Raw genomic sequence first — 17180 nt, 5'->3', positions numbered from 1 at the left:
TTCCTTCCTTCCTTCCTTCCTTCCTTCCTTCCTTCCTTCCTTCCTTCCTTCCTTCCTTCCTTCCTTCCTTCCTTCCTTCCTTCCTTCCTTCCTTCCTTCCTTCCTTCCTTCCTTCCTTCCTTCCTTCCTTCCTTCCTTCCTTCCTTCCTTCCTTCCTTCCTTCCTTCCTTCCTTCCTTCCTTCCTTCCTTCCTTCCTTCCTTCCTTCCTTCCTTCCTTCCTTCCTTCCTTCCTTCCTTCCTTCCTTCCTTCCTTCCTTCCTTCCTTCCTTCCTTCCTTCCTTCCTTCCTTCCTTCCTTCCTTCCTTCCTTCCTTCCTTCCTTCCTTCCTTCCTTCCTTCCTTCCTTCCTTCCTTCCTTCCTTCCTTCCTTCCTTCCTTCCTTCCTTCCTTCCTTCCTTCCTTCCTTCCTTCCTTCCTTCCTTCCTTCCTTCCTTCCTTCCTTCCTTCCTTCCTTCCTTCCTTCCTTCCTTCCTTCCTTCCTTCCTTCCTTCCTTCCTTCCTTCCTTCCTTCCTTCCTTCCTTCCTTCCTTCCTTCCTTCCTTCCTTCCTTCCTTCCTTCCTTCCTTCCTTCCTTCCTTCCTTCCCTCCCTCCCTCCCTCCCTCCCTCCCTCCCTCCCTCCCTCCCTCCCTCCCTCCCTCCCTCCCTCCCTCTGGAGAGCCTGTCCTGGTACGGTCTCAACGTTGTTAGAGGACCACATGGTCCACCCTCTCTGGGTCATGCCACCACCTTCTTCCGGCACCCAACTCGAGCTCCAGTCTCCTCAGTGCCTCTTTCTTCTTCAGGTCCAGAGCTTCTGTCCAACAGCACACCACTCTGCGTCCTTCTACTGCTTTCTCTGCCTCGATTCGAACATCCCAGGCTCCAAAGACGAGAACATCTTTCATTGATCCTTTCTTGGTTTTATGAGAAAGCATTGTCCCCTGCCACCTCCGCATAACACCCCCCGCACTCCCAGCGTAGGCACACAGTCCTTTGTTTCTTTCCAGGCCTATTTGTTATGTCTCATTCTATCTCCTTTGTCTCAGTGTGGTTCATTGCAAACCACTGATTTCTCTTCAGGGTTCTCTTAATCTTCTTCACAGTATGAGTGGTAGTTGACGATTGTTTATTGATAATATTGCAGTAGCAAATATGACTTGTTTGGAGGGAATGTTTTGGTTATCTCTGAAGAGGTTAAAGGGAGTTTGTGGACGGAACGGGAGTCCATATTGCCAAGGGGGGAGTCTCTCTGTGTGAGGTTCCACTTTGCGACACCCATAGGGGAAAGGTTAGTGAATTTACCTCCCTGGCCTCACAGGGAAGGGCTCCCCTGGGGAGAAGTGACACGATCCAGTGAATCGTCAAACCAAGCACCTGCCTGCATTTGTACTGCTTTATTGAAAGTAGATTTAGGAGGTGCTAGATGAGAATAAGCAAACACTAGAAAGAGTCAAGTTCTGCAATCCAATCTGCATAGTTTCATTAAACTCTAAACACAGACTGCAGCAATGCAGATTGAAAAAACAATACCCCAAACACACAAAAATTAGAGGAGAGTTTCAGCTTTGTCAAACTTTAACACATTCCTACCAGTGCACATATTCCTTGGGGGGCAGTTTGCTGATGGATGGGACAACAGTATGGAGCCACCACACAGCATCTCTCTGGATCGCTGCTATCTGGTTTTGGAACGAGCGGAGAACCTCCAAATCTGAAATGAACAAATAGCATGTTTTAATACCAAGCAAACATTTTCTAGGGGGGGGAGAGAGAGTGGGCATGAGCAATGGAAGAAAACCTAGAGAGACATCCAAGAAATGCACTTCCAGCTGTATGTGTATTTGCAATGATTTGTAGTTCTGCCTTTTCTGTGCGATTTGTTAAAACAAAGACGATCTCTCAGAGGAGACGCAACAAGTGTATTAAAGAGAAATAGAAACTATGTGACAGCTAGATAGAATTTCTTTCATGCTGTATGCTATGGGATGCAGCGATATAAGGGATGAACATTGTATGAACCCCAAGAGCAATTCTCTACAATCAAGTGGTCTCTTACACTTTACATACAGTGTACAATTCATATGGTAGAGACTTTCAGGCTCATTACGAGTGTGGCCAAAAACAGTGGTAATGCAGTGTGAACAGAATTACCACTTCATTACTGCTGCACTACCACACTGCCAAACTATGGGTTTGGAGGTAAGGCGGGGTAATTCCTCTGCTTTACTGCCAGAAAACAGCCAAATTGGTGGAATTACCACTTGCAGGAATTCCACAAAAATCCCCATGGACTCCAATAAATGGTGACTAGCACCACCTACCACCAGTTGTAATCCAGTGGTAATTACACCGGAAAAGTGGTGGTAACGGTAAATCCATTTGGCGGTATCTTGGTGGTTTTACCACTGAGATACCACCAAACTTGTAATGAGGCCTATTTGCCAGCCGGACCGAATTTTTCATGGCACTCAGCTGAATGCTATGTAGCAGAGTGCTACATGCAACCTACGTGCACAGTGAATGTTATGCCTTCACATACAAATGAGATGGAACATATCTGTTACCATGACTGTTGCAGCACAACGTATTGTGTATTGGCAAAGCAGGCCTCACAGCAGGCGACATGTGCTAACAGCACCGGCAAAGCAGACCCCATGAGCATCTGTCAACAGCAATGGCACTGCAGGGCACATGCACATTTGTTAACAGTATTGGCAAGGCAGGCTTCACCGTAGACCACACATGAGCATGTGTTAACAGTTTTGTGAGCTGTCTGATATAGCACCCTTTGGCCACTATTCGGCTGACTACTCAGCACCATTCGGCTGACTGCGCTTGTCTCCAAGAAAAAGGGCAGGGGCCATTAGTGGGGCATTGGGAGAGGCAAATACGAAACCTGAGGTGTTGAGGGGGCAGGTGAGTGTGGTTCTGGAAAAAGGTGGGTAGTTCTATGGATTGGTTCACATGGAACCTTTAAATAAATCTAGGCACAAATTGTGGGCGAGTGTGCAGGTCCACCTTATCCTTGTGAATCGAGACAAATGGGTCTTGAACTGAAAGGGCTTGCAGTTCACTAACTCTCCTTTTGGATGTGATTGCCACCAAAAGTCTTGTAAGTGAGCGCTTTAAGGCTAGCTTTGTACATTGGTTCAAAGGGAGGCCCCATTAGTCTGGTAAGTAGGACGTTCAGGTCCCACCTGGAAGCTGGGTTGGAAATAGGGGGATGAAGACTTTTTACCCCCTCCGAACGCTTTAATTACTGGAATTTTCCACCACAAAACCTTTTTCTGGTACATGGTGTATGCTGAAAGCGCAGTTAAGGGGACTGTCAGGAAATTGAAAACCAGGCCTGAATCTAGCAGGTGAGTTCGGTACAGGACAATATGCGTTGGTGTGCATTCAATAGGATTGATGTTTTTGCCATTACAACAAATGGCAAAGCTCTTCCTTTTGCTGGAGTAGCAATGTCTGGTGTTAGGTTTTCGTGCTTCCCTAATTATGTCCATACATCTTTGAGGTAGTTGGAGGTGCCCAAACTCTATGACCTCAGGAGCCAAGCTGCTAAATTGAGAGTTTGAGGGCATGGATGTAGTGTCTCCCCCTTGTTTTGTGACAGGATGTTGTAAAGGTATGGTAGCTTCCTGGGAGGGAAGACTGACATTGCCATTAGATGGGAGAACCAAGGTTGGCGGGCCCACATCGGGGCCACCAGAGTCATCCTGACTGGTTCTTGGTGAATCTTGTGAACTATTCTGTTGAGCAGGGGATTCAGGGGAAAAGCGTGGACACATTTCCCTGACCATGTTATCCAGAGACCGTTCCCCTTGGAGTGGCTCTGAGGGTAACTGGAGGCGTAATCTGGGCATTGTGCGTTCTCCAGAGTTGCGAACAAGTCGATATCTGGGAAGGCCCAGTCTGCGAAGACGTTGAGAACAATATCTTTGTGTAATTGCCACTCGCACTCTACGGGTAGTGGGAAGCCTCTGCTGAGTACATCCACCAGAAGATTGAGTTCCCCTGGAACATGCTGTTTGTTAAGATGTATTTCTGAACTCTGGCCTCTACCCTAGCTTCTTGGAACAGGGTAACCTTGTGGACAAGCCAGACCAATCAAGGAAGCGTTGGCGGCGGTCAAGACTAGGTCTCAGGAGGAGTGAGGGTGACTGAAAGCCCTCAATGAGCACACACAGTAAAGGACACTACAAAACACTCCCAGTGAGGTATATATATAAAAAAATACATATACATTTATTGAAGGCCTTTGAAATCAAACTCAAAGCAAATATTAACAGTAATACTTCAAACCAATGCAACACTACTATGAAACATATAGGCAGTTACCAAGAGGCCTAAAGGAATAGTGCACAGAATAGGTACACAACCTATGAAGAAAAGGGAGCAAACAGTGCAAATAGACTTTCGGCAGTTCTTCATCAATCAATCCCTAACTAAGACGCAGTCCAGTCCCCACAAAGAGTGGAGCCTAATGCTCAAAAGTACTTTCGGATGCAGGTGCATTTGATGGTGCGGTAGAGCGAAAACAGGGTCTCTTGCAGGGGCTGTAGCGACTCAGGAAGGTGGGTGAGGCGATGAAGAATTAGTTCCCACTATTCAAGGAGGGTCTCCCCAAGAGGGCAGAACAGGTTGAGTTACAGCGATGATTCTGTGACAGGACAGTGGCGATTTCTTCGCTCCTGATGAAGGGATCAGGCCAGTTTCACTGCAGCAGGATTCAGGGCACAGAGGGGCCCAGCAGCAAAGCACCTGCAAAGTTCGTCACCACGGCTGGGCGACACAGTGACCGCGTGCACTCAGGTTCAGGTGTACTCTCCTAATTCCAGACCTAGAGCACCTAGGTGTGCGAAACTCAGCAGGAGAGTGCATTGGACCCAGTGCTTATGATCTGCCATGTTTCAAATGTCAACTCGAAATGGCAGAGGTTTCTGAGCAAAGGTCCCGCGCAAGCTGGTCAGTTTGCTGGTTGGCTCAGGAACACTTTCGAAGAGGCTTGCTTGCAGGTTAAGATGAAGGTGCCGTGAATAGATGTTCCCACTATTCAAATGGGTCAAAGATGCAGAGGGGTCCTGCGGGACAACAGTGGGCTCAGGGTGCCAAACCTTCCAGTAAGTCACCAGCAGTCACCAGGGGGTCCTCGATTCGGCTTCTTGGTTTCAGGATGCTTGGATCCTATCCTAGGTTCAGTGAGAACCCAAGAGATCGACCTGCTATGGGTGTTTGGAGCCTTCTCTTATCCATAATTTCCTTTGTGCCAAAACAAAAAGGACCCAATGGGAGATCTGCTCACATACAGGCACACCAGACGTGGACCAATCACGGACGGTTGTAGAGCATTTGGTCGAATCTAAATGGTCGACAGGACAAATGGTCGACACCAAAAGGTCGACAGGTCAAATGATCGAATTTTTTGGGGGGGTTTTTGCATTTTTTTTTTGGGGGGGTTCCCCCCAACCCCTTTTTTTTTTGCTAAAAACCCCTTTTTTTTCCCTAAACGAAAACCTAAAAAATATATATATAACTAATAATAAAAAAATTCGATCATTTGTCCTGTCGATCAAATTGTGTCGACCATTTGTCTGTCGACCATTTGACTAGACACCATCACGGACCACAGTGGTCCCAGTCATTCCCAGCACACCAGACTCTCTGGAACCCAGGATGTGTATTGGAACTAGACAGTCCAGCCCACATCCTGGAGGCGCACACACACAAGGCATGCAGAAGCCTGCAAAATCTTGGCGTTTCACAGAAGAATGCATGACCAAATAAGGACCTGGGGAAGGCAAAGGGATAAGATGGCGAAAAGATAGGACATTTTGCAGCCTGCCTGTGCGAAAACCTGGTCGCTGGGGGGCCCCCGACTCCATGGGGGCGTGAGCGTGCTGCTGGGCCCTGCGCCCGTACAACTGGTACACTGGCACCCATGGTGGGAGGTGACACTGGCCCCCGCCAGTGAAAACGAAGGGGAGGAGGAGCTTCATGCCGCCTTGGTGACTGCCCATCACTGAAGGCGGGACTGCCATTTTCAGCCCGGACATAGTGATCCACAGAGGTGGCTGCCGCGAGAGGTGCCCCCACAAGCCTCAACGTGTTTGGTATAGTGCCCAAACTCCTCTTGCCACCCCGCCCCCACACCCCGGTGATCGGCAGTGGGGACTCCGGGTGCGAGTGCATCCGCAGACTCCAGGCAGAGTGGTGCTACAGAGGCACGTCCCGGGGACACTGGAGGCGCAGCGGGAGGCACCGAGGACTGCAACCAGCCCATGGGAAGAAGGGCGGAGACCGAAGTAAGGCTACCCAGTATTGCAGGCACCCCCTCTGAGCCTCTTTCCGGCACGCTGCATATGCGGGTGGCATTTAAAGGTGTACCATGGGCTAAGTGTCAACCGACATCCTCTTCTTGCGACTGGACCAGCAAATTTTTTCCGATTTACTGACATCCAGCTACTCTTTTCTTTCTCTAAAAGACATCAGTCTCACCCGCAGGATTGCCGAAGGAGTTACTGGGTGACAGGCCCAGTCAGAGCCCTTCAATGGTAGCCAGCTCCACATTGCATCTGAATCCGCCGCCCCCAAATGGACCCAAACACAACCCTGCTGGTTGATGCAGTGCCCTAAGGGCTCCAGACTCTGCTGGAATCCCCCTGCTCCCTCCAGATGATTCCTTGTTGACCCCCTCAGTCGACTAAGGGGGCGGTTTGAGACCTCAAGGCTGTAAGTAACCCACTGTTGACCTGTTGCGGATCCCTGTGGGGTCGGTGGGAAGACCCCTCCCCCCGCAGCACTGCCAGAAACCTCATTGCTAATAATAACTTGCAGGCTGAATGCCCCCACCCCCTCACCTTGGATTAACCTCTGCCTATTGCTGACCCCAGAAACTACCCACGAGCTGGGCGGACTCCCTCAAAATATTCCGCCACGACCATCGGCAGTCCCTGGCACAGGCAACCATGCTAACATCAACTGCCCCTGACGCAGAAGATACACAATTTTTGAGCAGGGGCATGGCGGCGCTTCTAGATGAGATCAGGGGCTTGAGGGCGTACATTGGTAAAAGACTCCATTGTCTGGACAAAAGAGTAGATAGCTTGGATGATCGCGTTGAAGGCTTAGAGGCCAACAGAACCTCAGTGGACTTACTGGAAACCCTAGATTGACATACGCCTCTCTGAACTGGAGGGAAGAGAGGAAAAGTGTACCTTAAAGATGGAGGATTTCAAAAATCGAGAACGCTGCAATAACCTGAGGTTCTTCGGCTTTCCGGGAACGCAACGGCGAATCCCCAAGTGACATCATTGCAGCCATCAACTCAGTGGTTAGTAAGCTCTTCAATGATGGGAACATCGACATGCCGACTATCGACAGAGCACATAGAGCGTGAGAGAGTTCCAGAGGTCCACGATCAATCCTGGTGAGGTTTCATTGCTTCCCAGAGAAGTCAAAGATTTTGGAGCTGGCAAGGAAGAGGGACCCGATAGAGTGGGAAAACTTGCAAATAACTGTGTTCCAGGATCTCTCGGCCTTCACACTCACAAGGAGATGGCTCCGCAGGGTGCTTACTAAGTGGCTAAATACCAAGGGAGTCCGCTACAAATGGGGATTCCCCTTCTCCCTTGCCTTCGAGTACAAAGGGTACAAATTCAATCTCGTTACAGAAGATGACATACAAAGGGTGACTCAGGAGTTGCTGGGAGAGTCTGCCCGACCACATCGTCGGAACCCACGGGAGAAACGCTGAGTGAAGATCAGAAGGTGAATGGATTTGTGGACAGATGACTGCGAAACCACAGCAAATTCAAGAAGTTAAACCCGACATCCCCTGTCCCCCTCGTAGTAGGAGGCAAGCTTCTTTGTGCCCTAGGAGGGGATAACAAAGCTTAAAGTTTCTCCACAAAATCATGGCCTCTATGTTGGGACCAACGCTTTGTGGTGGGGTCATTGTTTTCTTGGTTGATGTTCCGGATGTGGAGAGGGGATTGGATTGTGGTTGTTGATCACGGGCTGTCTGAGGGGGGGGCTCAGAGGATTCTATTTGCTTTACTCAGAGGGGTAGGAAATTGTGGTCTGGTCCAGTGACGTGATAAATGTCACAAGTGGCCCAGGTGGCGGGGTGTGGTGGGGGAGGGAAGTTCGGGGGATTGATGTGTCTTTTTACGGAAGTTTACATTTTGTAGGCTACCAAACAGTACGTCCATTCAGGACGGCACCTTACTTCAGTTAGGCAGAGACTAGAGACTGTGGCCCGGGAGGGAACGTGTACCGAAAACCAAAATTTGAGATGTGTGATTGTATACTACACCCCCCCCCTCGATGGCTGACACTACAAGTTCACTGGCACTGGGTTCGCTCAATGTGAGAGGTCTGAATTCTCCCCACAAGAGGTCCGTAACAATTTGCGAATTCAAGAGGTTAAAGCTGGACTTTATGTTTCTTCAGGAAACCCATTGGAAAAGGGGGAAGGAACCATCCCTAGAAACGAGGGCTATAGGGAGGTATTCCACACATCCGCTTTAACTAAGTCGAAGGGAGTCGCCCTATTGGTTGCTAGTAAGCTTCATTTTGTACCCAAGGCACAGTTATAAGACCCAGAGGGTCAGTTTGTTATGGTGAAGGGGGATATCAAAGGATATGCCCTGATGGTGGTTTTACTCTATTGTTCAAATGAGGCCCAAGACCAGTATTGGGACTCGATTAAGGGTAGGATTCAAAGCTTTGCTGAAGGTTCGCTAACAACAGTTGGGGACTTCAATATGGTTTTACACCCCGAAAGCGATGGAAAGAGAGCAACCCCATATACTATAACTAGAGCACGTGTGCTTCCAGAAAGTCACAGTTATGGGAGTGACAGACACACAGAGGAGGAGAAGTGGTCAGAACCCGCGGTTTACATCTCACTCGAAGGTCCATGATGCTTTCTCAAGGACTGACTACATCCTAGTTGACTCCCCCATAATGGAGCGCGTGAGTGAGACCACGGTAGAGGTAGATCTGTGGTCCGATCACGACTTGGTGAGAGTACAGGTAGGAAAACCACAGAGGGTGCAGCATAACAGAAGGTGGACATGTAATGACCAGTTACTGCGGGACAAAGAACTAGCTCAGTCACTTCTGAAAACAGTTATAGAATTCTTTAAGATCAATGACGTCGGGGAGGTTGGGACTGCAGGGGTCTGGGAGGCATTTAAGTCCACGCTAAGGGGTGTCCTAATGGGGATGGGTGCGAGAAGAAAAAGGGAGAAGGCCCACAAGGAGAGGGATCTTAGGGGAAAAATGTAATCCATACAGCCAGGTGAGAAAAGTAAAGACCCAAATGTTCCCAGGGCAATGGGCAAAACTTCAAGAATATAAGACCATGCTAAGGGCCCTCCTGGTTGGCCAAGCGGAGAGAAAACTCATTTTTAAAGCAGAAATACATGGAAAAGGTGAAAAGGCAGATAAAATATTGGCCTGGAGACAAGAGAGCAGAGAAAGAGTAGGAGGGTGGATGTGATACTCTTACCGGGAGGTGAAAAAGTGATTGAGGACCCCCAGATAGAGGAGTTTCAATCCTTTTATGAAACGCTCTACACCTCAGACTATGAAGGGCACAGGTCAGAGGTGGTTAGATTCCTAGACTCACTACCGATCCTGCGTCTCCCACCAGAGAAGGCAGAACCCATGGAAGCACCCATCACGCCCCAGGAAGTGATAGATACAATCAGTTCCATGAAGGGGGGGGCACTCTGGGGGAAGACGGATTCACTGTGTGCTTTTATAAGAGATTTCACTCCACCCTTGCGCCCTTTATGGCCAAACTATTCAACAGCACTCTCGAGACTGGGATCCTCCCAAACTCCATGCTATTGGCTCCGATAGAGATAATCCCAAAAGAGGGGACGGACCCAGCCCAGTGCGAGTCCTAAAGGCCCATTTCTCTGTTGAACACAGGTGTACAAATAATGGCTAAATTACTAGCCAAGATGCCCTTGTTGGTTCACGGGAGCCAGGTGGGGTTCATCCCAGGGCGCTAGTGGGAAGATGATATAAGGAAGACAATTGATCTGATGCATGAGGTAAAGGGTAGGGGACTGGAAGCACACTTGATATCGGTTGACTCGGAAAAAGCCTTTGATGGGTCGAGTGGCAGTACATGGGCATGGTTCTACAAAAAATGGGGCTTGGCACGAATTTTTGGCGGTGGATTTCGACGCTATACACAAGCCCAATGGCAAAGTTGGCAGTTAACAGCACAATCTCCTCCCCCCTCCTCCTTTCGAGAGGAAGGCAAAGCTGCCCCATCTCCCCCCTTGCTCTATGCCTTGGCCATGGAGCCCCTGGCGATCGCTATTAGGGAAAAACGGGGTATCAGGGCAATGCAATGTGGTGAGGTAGAGTTCAAGCTTTCTCTATTTGCTGATGACATTCTCTGCTATCTCACAAATCTGTCGACATCACTTCCCACCCTCTTGAGACAGATAAGGTACTTTGGTAGCTTCTCCGGCCTGAAAATTAACCTCGCCAAGTCCAGTGTGATGTCCATAGGGGCAGAGGAATCGGTTACTGCGGGCAGTAAAACAATCTGTGGGATGAAACTGGAGAACACGTCCTCGCCATATTTGGGCATTCATCTGCCCAACGATTTGTCCAGCCTAGTAAATGTAAACTACCAACCCCCCCCCCCCATCTTGGAAAAAGTACGATTAGGTCCCACCCAAACCCATCTGTATTATGGGGACTATGGAAATGTAACAAAACAAATGCTCTCCTTTCCTCATGGCCCTCTCCCCTGAGCTCCGTATGGGCACCCCCATTTGACTTAGGGAATCAGGGACTCCGGAATATGCAGCAGTGGTCGGATTGGGGACTGGAAAGGGTGGCCCAATTGTTCAGGGAAAACTCCTTTATTGAATATGACCCCCTAGTAGAGACCCTGGGAGGCTGCAATATCAATGGACTTGAATACCTGCGCTTGAAGGGTCTCTTGACTGACCCCAAATGTCTCTCGAACCCTAACCCCTGTGGAGAAATTCTATTGTGAAGCCGCAACGAAGAAGGGTATCCTCTCTAAGATTTATAGGGTCCTGGTTATGGCGGATATGGAGGGGAGGCAAAACTTCAAGTTCACATGGTAGACAAGGGCAGGGGAAGAGATTGCGGATGACACGTGGGGAAATATCCATAAGTTATCTTTTGCAGGGAACTTTTACACGTAAGCCATGCAACAGAACTTTAAGATCCTGCACTCCTGGCATTTGCCCCCTGCAAGGCTTGCGAAGAGGTTTAAGGGGTCCTCCCCATTCTGCCCAAGGAACTGTGGACAGCGAGGAACATGGTACCACATGTGGTGGGAGTGTCCAAAGGTACAAGTATATTGGTCTGAAGTTCTTAGTTGGATCAAGGATCTGGGCGGCTTAGTTCGCTCCCTATGCACACTCCAGATCTTGTTAAGTTCCCCACCTGCTGGTTCAGATACCCCTAGGTTCCCAAAAATTGTCGAAGCAATGCTGAGAGTGGGTAGAGTTGCACTAGCTCAGAAGTGGAAAGAAAAGACCACCCCCTCCAAGAAGGAGCTATTAACTAAAATGTGGGATATCTTCATATATGACAAGTTGTCTGCCATGATTAATGATAATATGGAAAGCTTCCTGATTGAATGGAGCCCCTTTTAATTGCAGAAGGGAGGGGAAAACTTACGCTACTAACTTGTTGGGTATGACTGTTAGGGAGAATTCTCATTTATGGCTAATTTCCCTTACCTAGTGAGTCCCTCAGCAGCTTTGCTGGATTTCTGGCAGTGGCGTAACACAAGATCTGGGGGTCCCCCTGCGAGCAATGTTGAGGGGGCCCCCCTAACTCAGCAACAAATCACGGGTCGCGCCGCACTCTCGGCCGGCCTAGATTACCACACTTGCGCAATACGCACGAACGTGCTGCTGAAGGGGTATGCTGCACACTGCACTAGGAGAAAGATATAAATATGTGTTTTAATGCAATATACAGCACACTTTCTGAGAAAAATTGGCTAAAAAGCCACAGTGTTTGCTATTGTTTTGTAGGGTAACACCAATCCAATACATGCAAGTCACCAACAGTGCACAGGAACATTAATACTTTGCTATTAAAAATGCATGCCACAATGAAAACATGTCCAACTGGCTGCACAATGTAGACCGCTGTAGACAAGTAATAACATTACAGTAAAGCATGCCAGGCCACATTTTGACATTCCGAGACTGGTTGCACCAAAATGCCAGTCGAAGCAATAATACTCATCAAGAAGAGGGCACACATTCAAGTCTGCGTCTCTGCGGCCTCTAACAACACGGCCAAACTCTTCAAAATCTGCAAGGAACTGGCCAACCCTTTTGCTGTCTCGGACCTCTCCTGTTCCCTCAACAGGCCCTCTGGATGGCTTTAGCTTCTCGCTTCTCCGCTAAAACTCAGGACATCCTGTCCACTATCTCCTCTTCCTCTCCCTCTTCCCCTCTCGGCCCCCCTTTGGCCATCTCTCCTCCTCCTCCTCCTCCTTTCTCCTCTTTCTCTCTAACACCTGGCAAGCTTTCTAGGCAAGTCCCATCTATGGAAGTGTCGTCAACACAGGTGCTCGCCCGCTCCTCCAGAACCAACAAGGACCATATTTACACCCTTGCTCCAGCCTTTGGCGATTTCTGTAATCATTCTTTTCGCACTGGAATTTCCCCTCTCTCTTTCCGAACTCTTGGAAAAACTGTCAATCTCCCAGCTTACTCTCCACGCTGAATCTGTTGGTTGTCTCCATGACCATTAGTCTGGCTTAAGAGCTGCCAGAGGCATGGAAACTGCTCTCCTGAACACCTGTGAGGATCTGATCTCCAAATCTCGATTGCAGCATTCCTTCTGTCCTCATCCTCCTTGAACTTTCCTCTGCATTCGACACGGTCAACCACGGCATCCTGATCAATCGACTCTGTGAGATCATGGATCCGACCCTGGAGTGGCTGACCTCCTTCCTCTTGGACCGCCCCTCCCAGGTCCATTTTGGTCCCATTCTCTCCGCCACCTCTCTCTACCTGTGGCGTTCCCCAGGGCTCTATCCTCTCACCCTGGTTTTTCAACCTCTACTTGGCCCCTTTGGCCCACCTGATCTCTACCTTCTCCTCTAACTTTCAGTGTTATGCAGATGACACTTAGCTTTCCTTCAGGCTCTCTTCAGCCTCCTCTCCTCTCTCGCTCATTCGTGGTGTCATCTTCAACTCTACTCTCTCTCTTTCTCTCCCCACATCTCGGACATCACCAAGTAGTCCCAGTAGCAGCTGCACCTCCTCAAAGGGACTCTTCCTTTTCTCACTTTCCCCCAGAAGCTCACTGTCTCCAGAGCCCTGGTTCTCTCTAGGCTGGACTACTGCAAAAGCTACTTTCTCAATCTGCCTCCCTCTACTGTCCGCCCTCTGCAACTAATCCAGAACAGGTCTGTGAGACCTATCCTTGGGCTCGAGCCCAAGGACTGTATCTCTCCAGCCATAAAATGTCTCCACTGGCTCCCGGTGGCTGCAAGGATCAAGTTCAAGACCTTTTGCATTGTCCACAAGCCTTTCTGGGGCTGGGATCCGCAAAACATCCAACGCTCTCTTCAAAAATACCTTCCCTCTCAAGCACTAAGAGTTAGATGCTTCTTCAGGCAAAGAGCAGGGGGTAGATCTCTCTCCTCTGCAGGTGCTCCCTCTGGAATGGCCTCCCTGCCCCTCCCAAACTTTAGCCGGATCACCTGAAGTTCCAGAAGCAGCTCAAAACATTCCTCTTCTCCTCTGCTTTCTCTCTCTCCCTCCCCTGCTGACCTACCTGACCTACCCGTCTGCTGTACCAACTGGTTGCTTGGCTACCCCTCAGTCTCACTGAGTCCAGGGTTCTTTCTTGATCAGTCACCCTTGCACTGCCTCTGGGCCTATCACGCACTTAGAGGCTGTAACTGTAACCCTACAGTCCCTTGTTCTCCTTGCACCACCCAGAGCCGCGCTGCCCTGGCTGCACTTACTCAGAGCATTGCTGCCCTGTTGTCCCCTCCCCTCTCCCTTGCACTTCCCCCCTCCCTTTCCCCTTGTACTTCTCATTCTCACACTTGCACGATCCGAATGACGCAAGGCCTAGTAAGATCATTTGCCTTGTCCTCCCTCGGTTTTCCTTCCCTTGTCTTGACGTGCCTAAAACCACTTGTGTACAGGCGCGTTAAATATGACTTATCATAATTTTATCACAGATGCCCAGAAAAATATACTAAGCCGCAGTAAGAAACGGATAGACTGGCAGAACCCAAATGCCAGTCTAGCCAGGTAATTCCACTTAGCAGGACTGCTTCATCAGAAATGGCCAGTTAAAAAAGTCATACCAAACTGAGGAATGACTAGACTGGCTGCACCAAAATGCCTCTCTAGCCACTAATACCACATATCGTGCCTGCTTAGCATGGACATGGTCAACCATTATGATTTATTGGCTTTTCCGCCCCCACACATTCCTTCTCCCGCGCATCCCCTACCCCAACCCCCAAAATCAGCTCAATGGCCCAGAATTACCTCCACGTGCCTCTTCCTTGAACCAGTGCTTACGTATGATCCTCCTTGCCGCATAGGTAAGCACTGGGATGAGGAAGAGTGGGACTAGGAGTAATGAAGATTACAGGTAACCAAGTCAGGCATTACCTTCATGTACCTCTACCTCATCCCAGTACTTGTGCATGAGGCATAGTGACTCGTACACAAGTACTGCCTCATACACAAGTACTGAGATGAAGAAGAATAGAGCTAGGACTAATGCAGATTACCGATCCGTAATCAAGGCATTAAACACAATTAGTACCTGGCGAGGGTCAACCAGAATGTAACAAGCATTCTGATTTACCCTCGCCGGGGAATTACCAGGCCGGGAATCCCTTGCACACACGTACATGCCTATGTTTGTTCCCGGCGGGGGGGTGGCAGCCCCTTAGCCAATGAGGAGGGTCGAAACGGGGCAATCCCCCGCTCCGAGCCTCCCCATGGCTGGAGGCTGCCTCCGTCCCCCGCAGGGGACTCGGGTATGTTTCTTTTTTCCTCCACCCCCCTGAAAACTATCCCCTCCCCACCCTCCCAACCCCACTTACCTTCTTTTTTCTTCTTTTCACAGGAGCAAACGCGCTGGGAAAACTTATGTTCCCAGCGCGTCTCCTCCCAATGGCAGCCATGCAAAGGGAAAATGGACTATGTTTTCCCTTTCCCGGTGGCCATTTTATTGGACTTTTTTTTTTTCTGTTCCAAAACGCAGCAGCGTTTCGGAACAGAAAAAAATGCAATTAGTCTAACGGTCTAACGGGCCGGGGTACTAATGGCAATAAGCCCCCCCAACGGTGGGCCAATACCACCCGCGGGAATGCCCCGGGGCCTCGTTAACTATGTAACTATGGGCCCCAGGGGCATTACCTGGGGCGGTATAAGCCTGGCGTTGAGGGGCTTATTGCTACAGTAGTGGTGCAACACCATAGAGCTGACTGTACATCAGCACTCCCCCACTCCCCATGAAATTGTGGGCTATGTTGACTTGACCTGGTTGACCTACAGAGCAGGTGCCAGACAGAAAAGGACACAGATAAACAGCACCTGGGTTTCGCTGTTAACAAGGGCCCAGCCCAGCAATTACTAACGTACAGCATTTCAATGTTAGTACCTGCATTCAAATGCCACATTTTTTAGGCAATTGAAATGGTGATGTGGTTTTAGTACTTGCATGCCAGGGGAGTGATTGGAAGGGTAGAGAGGGAACAGGAGACCAGTCATTCTCACAGCAGTCCATAAGTGGGTGATTTCAGACTTAAAGGAGAGTTAACTGCTTGTAATATTGAGGCTGCACTAGACTAGTCTTTTTAAAATGAATACAGAAGTTTGATGCCCTCACACAAATAAGTTTGCTCCTGCCCCACCACACGTGAAGTTAGCACCTCTCCCAACATTTGAAGGGTTAGCCCCCCTGAAATGTAGGTTTTGTTGCACCCCTGAACACAAGCACACACACCAATTACCATATATACACACGCAACCCAGCCATCCATACATTTAAGTGTGCACCCTTTCACCATACAGGCACACATAGGCAGCCTCCCGTACATTTAAGTGTGCACCCTTTCACCATACAGGCACACATAGGCAGCCTCCCGTACATTTAAGTGTGCACCCTTTCACCATACAGGCACACCCAGGCAGTCACCCATACATTTAAGTGTGCATACTTTCACCGTACACGCGCACCCAACCATCCATACATTTGTGTGCACCCTTTCACCATACACTCACAGGCAGCCACCAATACATTTACGTGTGCACCCTTTCACCATACAGGCACACCAAGGCAGCCACCCGAACTGTTCTAATCGTGCGATCCTCGACAACAGAGCCCTGCTCCATTTGACACTGGCATAGGCCTATTGACTTTATCTGTATCTTAGAACACGTCCTCTGATTCTAGTGCCTTGACAAAAGTATTGCCTATGATTTTTATCCCCTATTCCCTGGTTTTAATTCAATGTGCTAAGTGTGTTTGACTATGGTTACATTTCTTCCCGCAGGTACACTTTTCTTTCCTAAGACCGAACTGTCATTACTGTCAAATAGTGAGCGCTTCTTAACCCCCGGTAACGTGTTTTGTTTCACAACACCGGTCTGTCAAATCCTAATGTACTTACCTTGAATTGACCTGAACCAAAGGAATTGGTTGTGTGTGGTATATTTTGAGTGTGGGTTTGTTTGATAGAAGTGATGTATTTTATGAACAGAAGGTTTAAAAATAAATGTACTTATATTTTTTTAACCATAAACCTTGAGTCAGTGTTTGTTTGAGTCACAGTGATTAAAGTCGTTTGTGTAATCCCTATTACTGCTCATTTGCTCTTGAGATAGGCCTGGCTGCTCCGCTACAGCTACCACTATAACTGTGTCGTACAGGCTTGTACCAAAGGTGAAATTGTACTACCACTTGTGGACTTAATTGTCTGTAGTGTTCCCTAAGGGTACTGCAGATGATTCTGCATAACAGACCGAGATTGAGGCTCCTTTCGCCAATTGTTTTGGGGGAGAATCAACTGAGGTGTATAGAGAGGACTCTCTGGATTCCAAGCGCTAGAATGAGATGAGTTGTTATGAGGTCTCGTTTATTAGCTTTAATATCTCAATGGACGGACTGTCGTGGTAGCTTGTGTGCG

General features: G+C 49.0%; 1 protein-coding gene across 1 annotated transcript in view; it reads right to left on the bottom strand.

The window, feature by feature from the left end:
* The window catches only part of INTS1 (integrator complex subunit 1), a 2112141-nt gene that overhangs the window by 1517722 nt on the left and 577239 nt on the right, over positions 1-17180 (bottom strand). The window contains exon 13 of the mRNA XM_069647642.1: positions 1571-1691. Within this exon, the coding sequence (XP_069503743.1) occupies positions 1571-1691 (121 nt within the window). The remainder of the gene's footprint in view (positions 1-1570; positions 1692-17180) is intronic.

The sequence above is a fragment of the Ambystoma mexicanum genome, chromosome 2q (genome assembly GCF_040938575.1).
Source record: "Ambystoma mexicanum isolate Mex_15411 chromosome 2q, UKY_AmexF1_1, whole genome shotgun sequence".
Taxonomy (NCBI): Eukaryota; Metazoa; Chordata; class Amphibia; order Caudata; family Ambystomatidae; genus Ambystoma; species Ambystoma mexicanum.
The sequence above is the reverse complement of the archived record's forward strand: the minus strand, read 5'-3'. Positions and strand labels throughout refer to the sequence as shown.